Below are 9194 nucleotides of genomic sequence, written 5' to 3' on the forward strand. Positions count from 1 at the left end.
CACACACACACACACACACACACACACGACAGAGAGACTGGAAACTTTTACAGGAACTCTGATTTGGTGTGGTAAAGATCCAAACCAGAGGCCATTCTTGTGAGAAAAAGTTAAAAGTACTCAGTGAGAAATCTCTTTGAATGCACAAGTAAACAGGGTACAATGAAGAGCAAATTATGCTCCACCAGGACGAACTAGGCTGAGATAGAAACTCAGAACTCACGTTGGTTTAACAGTTCCTGCACCCCTCCAAATTTCTTCTTGAAGAGAACAGCTATTCCAGCACCCATCCGACAATCTTCACTGATACAGTGGGCTAGAGAGTCGGTTCTGGAACATTCGAAAAGATCTCCTTTCACATAAGTGATCTAAAACGTTCAAAGGGAAAGAACCCGCTTGTTAAAAACAGAAAAAGAGTACGCCTTTCAGATCTTCAATAGAACCCCTACCCCGCCTCTTCCCTGCTTCTCCACCACTCGGAATTAAATCCAAACCTTCCTACCTCACAGAATTAGCCACTATATATATAAAGGGAAAGCGACGGATGTTCTCTGCTAAGATTGTATTAGCCTTTCCTAAGTAAATCGGCTAGAAATAAACAAGTGGGGGGAGGGGGTGCGACAATCCAATTATTGGTTTAATTAGAAAGTGTTTATGCTTTTGACCTCAATTATTCTGAATTTCACTTCACCGATAAATTTAATAGCAGTCACGCACTCGACTTCCTTCTGGATCTTCATTAAGGCGGCCGGCCATGCTACTGGGTCGCTATTTCCAGAATTTAAGAGTTTCTTCTGCTAAAAGGGAAAGCAAGTAAAAAACGCTCAGGCAGCCTGAGCACAGCACGTTCAGATCACCCTGCCAATCCACTTAAGTTTTCCCCACCTCCTCTACTTGTACCTCTAAATGTGAGTTCACTCAGCCTTTGAGAGGCAACACAGAAACAGCTTTCCAGGAGGGAGATCCCAAGACACACACACCTCCTTACTCCAAACCCTCTCCCTATCACGATAGGTTTAGCAGAGTCTGGTATTTTCCCAGGGGATATGGCTTAGAATAAGATAGAAGGGACTTTGCTACAGTTCCACTAAGCTGCATTCAGAGTGAACCCAACTGAGATGTGCTGAGCGCAGGCGGAGAGGACAGCCGCTCAGTGAAAGATCACCTCTCCTAGAGGTGCAGGAAGTCTGCAACGAGCTACCCATCCTCTCCTCCTACCCTGGGATCCCGTAGGAGAGGGCGGGGGCCATCCTTCACCTGCAAAGGAATCGGCCGTCAGCAGGCCCTCCTGCACGCAGGGAAGTGTCTGAGATGAAACCCTGGTATGTGGGGAGTTACAGAAGAGCCCCCACGCGGAACCAATCCCGCCAAGGACTTTTCACGCACCCAAGATGGCGGCCCCCACCCTTTAACGGGGCGGAAGTGAGCCTCTCTAGCTAGCTAGTCGAGCCCGCTCTCGATGGTAAAGGTTTCAGAATTTCCGGCGGTAAACTCCGTAGTCTCCCGCCGCCGCTCAGGCGTGCGTACCAAGAAGCCGACCCCGCCCCGAGAAGAGGAGCGCTTGCGCATTTGGCCTCAGGGGGTGTGTCCCGGTGGCCGCTTAGATATGGGTTTGCAGTTGGGGGGGGAAAAATAGGGGGCCTATTAGCGCCTGCGTGGTACACCACTCAGGGCAGTGTTTGAGAAACGAGTATGGCGCCTCTAGAACGCGCTTGCGTAGTCCTCCAGCGGAAGGCGGAGTCCAAGCTAGGAAGTCAGTGTGGTCCCTGGGACGCCTGCGCATTGCTCCCTCTAGGGGGCGGGGCCAGGCTGGCCGGGGTTATGGGGCGTGGTCTCGAAGGCGCTTGCGCGAAGGCGGTTGGAGGGAGGCCCGATTCCCCTTTGTTCAGATTCGCCATTTTGCGAGGCAGCGGTAGTGGCGGCGGCGGCGGCGGCTGGAGCCTCTGATTGGGTTTCGGGGTCCGGTACTGGAGCCAATCAGCGCGGGCAGCGAACCGGGGGAGCGAGGCACGGTGAGCATGAGGAGCCAATATCCAGCGGCCCAGAGCCGGCCCCAGCGCCCCGATTGGCGGGTCTCGCTGACCACTCAGGAGAGGCCCAGGCGTCCGCCGAGCCCGGGAGTCGAGCCGAGGCTGCCGGAGCTGGGCAGCCGGCAGCCCCTGCTCGGAGCCGGTGGAGGCCCGCAGGGGCGGCCCGGCGTGGGGATGGCACCTTGGAGCCAGGCTCCTCTCCGGGTGCTGGTGGCGGATGCACCGCTGCTCCCCGATCCTCGGGTCCCGGGAGGGCAGGTGGCCGACCGACCCGCCACGGGCCGTGGCAGTTTCCCCGGGTCGTTCCAGCCTTATCCTACGACCCGTCCTTGTGTCCCCACGTTCCGGGCCCCGGTGAGGCCCGCGTCCCCTGAGCCTCGAGGCGGTCGGGACGGCAGGTCTGAAGGGCGGCCAGTCGGGGACGCGCAGCACGGCCTCCCAGACCCACCCCGGGGCCGTTAGCGCGCCCGCCGCGCCCCTCCTCCCGACCCGCCACCCCGGGGCTCCGGCCCGCCGCCGTTACCACCCCTTTCTGCTCGTCATTTCCTCTCCTCCCGCCCCGCTCGGCCGCCCGTGCCGGCACACCTCCGTGCTGGAGCCTGACCAAGCGCTCTTCCTCTTTTCGCTTGGCGCCTTAGTGTTTGGAACCTCGCTCTTGCGAGACTGACAACCTCATGCATTCTTAATGACGGGACCCACATCCGTGTGTCCTTTGAGCTCTCTCCCTTTGATGCTCTCTGGTTCCGATTTTCTTTAGCCTTTTGTAGCAGTTCGTGTGAGGGTCCACTCTGCTCAGCCCATTTGTGTCTGTTTTTTCTACCACACTTTCGAATCCCGTGTGAACGTTTTCTCAACAGATGTTTAAAAACTTCATGCCGATTATTTTTCCATCGGGCAGCAGTCTTCGGTGTGCTCCCAGCCTGTAGTCTCTGGCGGGCATCACCCAAGTACTGTAAGGGAGAGGGGGAGAGGTAGGAAGCACGCCTGCTCGGCGGAGATTGGCTGGTGAAAATCAATACTTAGGGGTTAATGTTCTGTCGGGGTCTAGTGCAATACCGGGAAATGCTGTTTGCACGAAGAAGCCAGCCAGTTTTCATCCGCACGCTTTGGTTGGGCGGTGGAGGGTTGTCCTCCGCGGGGAGAGCGTATGTAGGGTGAAGAAAGGGCCAGTAGCACTGAGAGTTTAGGCGGGAAAGTCCAGATTGTAAAGCTCTTGCAGATATCACAAAGGAGCCTTTGGAAACACTTCTGACTGGAGCTTAGAAGTGTTGGAGAGGGGCTTTTCTCCCCAACATTGGGGAGAAAACGTTGCCGACCTAAGGATTTAATCTCATAATTGGGGCTGGAAGAAAAGGAAATTTTTCTCTGGGAGAGGGACGTTGTTCTTACTCAGGCCAAACATCAGTTGTTCTCAGCTTAGGTGGAGCCAGCCTTCTGGGTGTGGCTTCTTTAGCACCTTTGCTGAGCGCTTAACTGGTGGGTTTGAATCTTCCTTCTGAAGCGAAACAGCCTGTATTCACTTTCGAGGAAGTTTTTCTTTGTTTAAGTTGTTTCTTCATTTCTTTATGTTCTAGTCGGCTTTTCTATTACTGTGATAAGCACCACACCAAAAGCAGCCTGGGGAGGCTTATTTCATTTCCCAGTCCATGAAGGGAAGTCAAGACTCAAAGTTAGAATCTTGTTTTATTATCTAAGTTCATGGTATATTGTTAGTGGAGAAAAGGAGCATATTTGGAGCCTTCAAAGGCCTTAGTCTGGTCTTTGCCTGTGATTGTCAAGTCTCACGGCCTGTGTTGATGTTATGCTTATTGTAGTTGCATTTCTGAATGTTTCAGCTTTCGAATAACTTCAGATAGATTACCTTTCTAAGTGCTGGCCAACTGCTTCTGTGCCTTCTAAATGGGCAGGGTATATGCTATGGAAGAATGCTTCAGAGACCAGAATAAATCCATTCTCATCCATATTCATTTATATTCTCACTTTCAAAAACACATTCAAAATTTTGTGGAAGAGCTAGACATACTAAATCCTGCTGGCTCACTTTTGTCATAATCTTGGGCAAAGAAGTGCTTGACGAAGGTAGTGTATCAGATTGCAGAACAGTTCTGCTGGCTGAAGTGGCAAAAGCAGGTGCCTGAAGCTCTACTGGGGCCAGGAAGCAGACACCATGAGCAGCCTGAATGTCATGCTCCAAGCTCCATTGCCCCCTTATTAATGCAGAATGGCTACTATATTTGGAGCCTCATCTGCTTTTGCCCTTCAAAATACAGTAGGCTTCAATGGCTTGAGAGGGAAGCATTTGTATCAGTGGGATAAACTAGTGAAGTCTGAGTGATACTTGTTAATCATTCTTGCCCATCAAAGCTCCATTTTGCATTTTAATCTGATAGATGAAGATTTATGGATACTTAGCCAAGAAGAAATCCTTATGGGAAGGGGACTTAGGGCTAGTGGATGTATTGAAATACAGAGAATGTTAATATCTCTATTTTCCACATCAAAGTGTAAGCAACGTATATGTCTATATTTTTGGTGAGTTTTAAAAGCTCTACAAGTGCATGCACACACATACCAAAAGGGGAAATGTCACTTTCCCTAGTAGAGCCACTTATTTTGGCTGATTTCCTATTGTGCCTGAGGCCTCTAAAGAAACAACTCATTCAACTGGCTCAGAAAAGCCTGGTGTAAAACTCTGCAAATGTAAACATCTTTTCATCTGATGAGATTAATATCCTGAATATAGAAAGAACTCAGAAATTAAAAACCAAAATAATCTAAGATATAGTTCTCCAAAGATTACAAATGGCCTGTAGATGTATGTATTCATTAAAAAAAAAAACAACAAAAAAAACCCCACAAAAACCATACTGAGCTGCCAGGAAAATGCAGATCAAAACTATACTGTAATTTCTTTCACTCCAAGCTGGGCGGTGGTGGTACACACCTTTAATCCCAGCACTCAGGGAGACAGAGGCAGGTGGTTCTCTGTGAGTTCGAGGCCAACCTGGTCTACAAAAGCTAGTTCCCGGACAGGCTTCAAAGCTACAGAGAAACCCTGTCTCGAGAAAGGAAAAAAAAAATCTTTTCACTCCAATCAGAGTAGCTGTCAATGAAAATAGAGGATGCTACCATGCATCTTTAATCCCAGCACTCGGGAGGCAGAGGCCAGCGGAAGCCAGCCTGGTCCGGGACAGCCTGGAAACCCTGTCTCAAAAAGAAAAGAAGAGAATGTTGAGGATGGGAGCAGCTCTTAAATATCATAGATGGCAATATAAACTAATTCAGCCACTGAGAGATGTGTCTGTGTGTATGTGAGAGAGTATGTGAGAAGGTGGGCTTACAGGTAGTCCAGCTAGTCCAACAATGACTGCCTACCAGTGGAGTTATTGAGTCCTCAAAGCTGCATTTCAGATGGCCTTCATATATGCCAGAATCTCTGAGAAGTAGGCTGTAATGCCATTGAAGGAATGGACTTGCTAGCAAGGCCAAGCAAAGAACAAAGCTTTCTTCTTCCATGTCATTCATATAGGCTGCCACTAGAAGGTGTGGCCCAGATTAAAGGTGGCTCTTCCCACTTCAAATGATTTAATTTAGAAATCTCACAGATGTACCCAGTTGCTTTGATTTTAGTTAATGCCAGATGTAATCAAATTGATGCCAAGAATAGCTATCACAGTGTGTAAGTTCTCGAAAAACGTAAGAATAGAACTACATGATAGCCGGGCGATGGTGGCGCACGCCTTTAATCCCAGCACTCGGGAGGCAGAGGCAGGCGGATCTCTGTGAGTTCGAGACCAGCCTGGTCTACAGAGCTAGTTCCAGGACAGGCTCCAAAGCCACAGAGAAACCCTGTCTCGAAAAACAAAAAAAAAAAAAAAAAAAAAAAAAGAAGAAGAAAATGCAGAATCGACAGATACTAAAGGCACTGTACTTTATTGCTGTGCCTTCCTTCACAACCACCAAGTTAAGGAATCCGTGTAGGTGCCAATCAATGAGTAATTGGATAAAGAAAAGCGTTTGTATACTCAATAGAATATTATACATTAAGAACAGAATTATGTTTTAAAGGAAATGACTGGAACTGGAACATCACAGTAAGGGAAAGAAGGCATATTCAGAACCACAAATACCAAATATGTTCTCGTATGCATACTCTAGATAAAGTCAGATAAAAAGAAGGGGATTATTTGTAAAGAGAAACATGGAGTCAGTGTTTAAAAACCATTGTTTTATACAGTGAACACATGCTAATAAAGTAGGGATTAAATTTAGTTAAGTTGCTTTTTATATTCCCATTGTAAGTCCACTGTAACCCACACTAAAGGCGTAAGTGCTCTATTTTGGTTATTCCTTGGTTTTTCGAGACAGTTTCTCTGTGTAACAGTTCTGGCTGTCCTGGAACTCGGCTCTGTAAACCAGGCTGTCCTCGAACTCACGAGCTCCGCCTGCTTCAGTCTCTTGAGCACTGGGATTAAAGGTGTATGCCTGATTATATGTTGAGTATTTTCCCCCATATTCTAGTGTTGAAATTTCTAGACAGTAAAGTTGAAAGAGTATTATGATGAATACTCGTGTACCTATTACTTACATTCTATCATTAGCATCTGCTATATTAAATGCTAAGTCATATTTCCACCTATTTTGTTAGTTTCTTTTTCAAGATAGGGTTTCTCTATAACAGCCTGGAACTCACTATGCAAGCCAGGTTGGCTTTGTACTCACAGAAATCTGCCTGCCTCTGCCTCCCGAGTGCTGGTATTAAAGGCATGTGCCACCAGCCACCCGGCTTATTCTTTTTTGAGTTGTTACCACTGGAGGAAAACACTTAGGATATAGACATAGAAAAGAATGGCCTTCCATTACTAAGTACTGGGGACTGATCAGTCCCAACCTTGCTTGCCTTGTGAGATCAGACAAGATCAGGTATGTCCAGGGCTACCGGTATGGATAAGAACATTCTGAATAGGACCCCAGTGGCACTGGAAGTAATCTTAAGAATTGACAAATGGGGTTATGTGAAATTAAGGTTTAGCAAAGTAAATAGCCTGCAGAATGGAAGTTTTAGCATACTACTTCAGATAGGGGGTTAATATCTGCAAAATTATTTGTTTGTCAGAGGCAATTGCTCATCCTTAGGGTTGCTGTCCTCCTTTGAGGCAAGGTCTCTCATTGGTATAGGGCTCACCAATTAGGCTGGACTAGAGCCCCATGGGTTTAGCTGTCCCTGCCTTCCCAGCTCTGGCTTTATAAACTCACCACCACACCCAGAGTTCTGGACATTCTGGGATCAAGCTCAGGTCTCATGCTCATGAGGACAGTACTTTACCAACTGAATCCTCTCCCCAGTCCAAGAGCTACAAGAATTAAACACCAGAAGAAAAGAACTGCCAGTCAGTGGGTAGTCTCTACAGTTCTCAGAACAGAGGGCCAAGGTTTTTCAACATGACCAACAGTTTCCTTAGCCACCAGGGTAATGTAAATTAAAACTTACCCCATCCCTCCTTCTCACCTGAGTCAGAATGGCTCACATCCAGAAAATAAAGACCCACAAATGCCCTTGAGGATATAGGGACGAAGAACCTTATTTATTGACACTGCTGTTTATAGAAATGAGTGTGGAGGTATCTCAGGATTAAAAAGATCTAGCATGTGTCCCAGCTGTACCACTTCTAGGCATGGACCAAAGGATTCTATGCTATCTCAGAGATACTTGCACATTCATATTTACTGCTGTTCTGTGTACAATAACAAGGAAATGAAACCAACCTAGATGGGCCACCAACAGAATGGATAATGAAAATGCCATGCATATGCAGCATAGAATTTTATACAGCCATAAAGAAATGAAATCTGCAAGAAAAGCAGATAAATCTGGAAAGTGTTTTGTGATGATATTCTTGTTTATCAAGTTGACTGTGTCTAGAATTAACTAAAACCCAATGAGTGGGTACACCTGTTAGGAATTTTTCTTGCCTGAATCATTTGAAATCCAGATCTTTTGAGGTAGGAAGAGTCAACTTCAATCTAGGCCACACCTTCTGCTGGTGGTAGCCTATATAAAGGACATGGAAGAAGGGAGCTTTTGCCTGTTCTTTGCCTGCTTGCTCTTGCTCCTTTGCTGGCATGGAGTCTACTTCTCCAAAATTCCTAACCTATACTGAAGACCAGCAAAGATGTCTATCATCATGGACTGAGTAACTACTAGATTCTTGGGCTTCTTGTTGGTAGACAGCCATTGTTGGACTAATGGACCACAACCTATAAGCCACTCTAATAAACCTCCTACCATATATGTATGATGTATGGATTCATTCCACTCTGTTCTCCAGAGAAACCTGACTAATGCATGTTCATTACACAAGAGAAGTCTAACTCAAGAAAACCCATACGTTCTCCATCCTAGACGGTAGACAGTCTTACCTTTGCTTGTGAATATGGATAAGAGAATGTTTGTGTGGGTAGAGATCATATAACTGGGAAGGGCACAAGAGGGGTAGAAGCGGTGCTAAATGTCAGCATTTGGGCACACTGAATATTGTTAGGTACTGTTCCGTTTCTAAGAAACTCCTGAAGTAATGAGCCAGGAAAGGGTCGTTCGGGCTAACCATTTAGGCTATGCTGCAGAATGAGTATACAAAGAATAGTATATATAGGATTTGGTGCTAAAGAAGTTTTAGACACTGTTATAGGCCATGGAACACTCCATGTAAACAGACTCTGCTATACCAAGTTTTAAATGTTACTGCTGTGGTGGGTACCATTTCTTTGTGTTAATTATGAACTACAGCATAACTCTCAAAGCTTTGTTAGAACTTTCCTACTTAGTGCTACTTGATGGAGTTTGAAACAGGGTCTCACTGTGTATCCTGGCTGGAACTCTGAAAAGAGAACACCTGTCCTTGAACTCAGACCTATCTGCTGGGTTAAAGGCATCATGATGCCCAGGAAGTTTTATGTTTTTAGTAGTCATGATTCTGTATATGTTTATGTGTTTGTAGCCAAAGTCTCACTCTAGCTAAGTTGTCCTGGAATATACTATGTAAGACTGTTGAAATAGGAGCGGCGGGGCTGCGTCCCCAGCACCCCGCTGCCCGCAAGGCTAGCTTTACCCGAAATAATTACATGGACACTGTATTCATTTAATCACTGCTTGGCCATTTCTAT

At 46.6% G+C, this 9194-nt stretch overlaps 2 protein-coding genes across 15 annotated transcripts in view; one reads left to right on the top strand and one right to left on the bottom strand.

Moving 5' to 3' along the window:
- Oard1 (O-acyl-ADP-ribose deacylase 1) overlaps positions 1 to 1507 on the bottom strand; it is a 15208-nt gene extending 13701 nt beyond the window's left edge. The window contains exons 1-3 of one of the 11 annotated variants that reach the window (XM_026785799.1): positions 1258 to 1503; positions 718 to 797; positions 224 to 368 (exon numbers count right to left, since the gene is read on the bottom strand). In XM_026785799.1, coding sequence (XP_026641600.1) covers positions 224 to 368; positions 718 to 756 — 184 coding nt within the window. In that variant the 5' untranslated portion in view covers positions 757 to 797; positions 1258 to 1503. The other 10 variants (XM_026785804.1, XM_013350935.2, XM_005359690.3 and 7 more) reach the window with 10 other exon arrangements.
- A 368-nt stretch (positions 1508 to 1875) lies between these two features.
- Positions 1876 to 9194, top strand: part of Nfya (nuclear transcription factor Y subunit alpha) — a 23803-nt gene continuing 16484 nt past the window's right edge. For all 4 annotated transcript variants that reach the window (XM_005359691.3, XM_026785659.1, XM_013350973.2 and 1 more), the window contains exon 1: positions 1876 to 2012. The gene's annotated coding sequence lies outside the window, so the exon portion shown is untranslated. The remainder of the gene's footprint in view (positions 2013 to 9194) is intronic.

This window comes from Microtus ochrogaster, linkage group LG2, assembly GCF_000317375.1.
Source record: "Microtus ochrogaster isolate Prairie Vole_2 linkage group LG2, MicOch1.0, whole genome shotgun sequence".
Lineage (NCBI taxonomy): Eukaryota > Metazoa > Chordata > Mammalia > Rodentia > Cricetidae > Microtus > Microtus ochrogaster.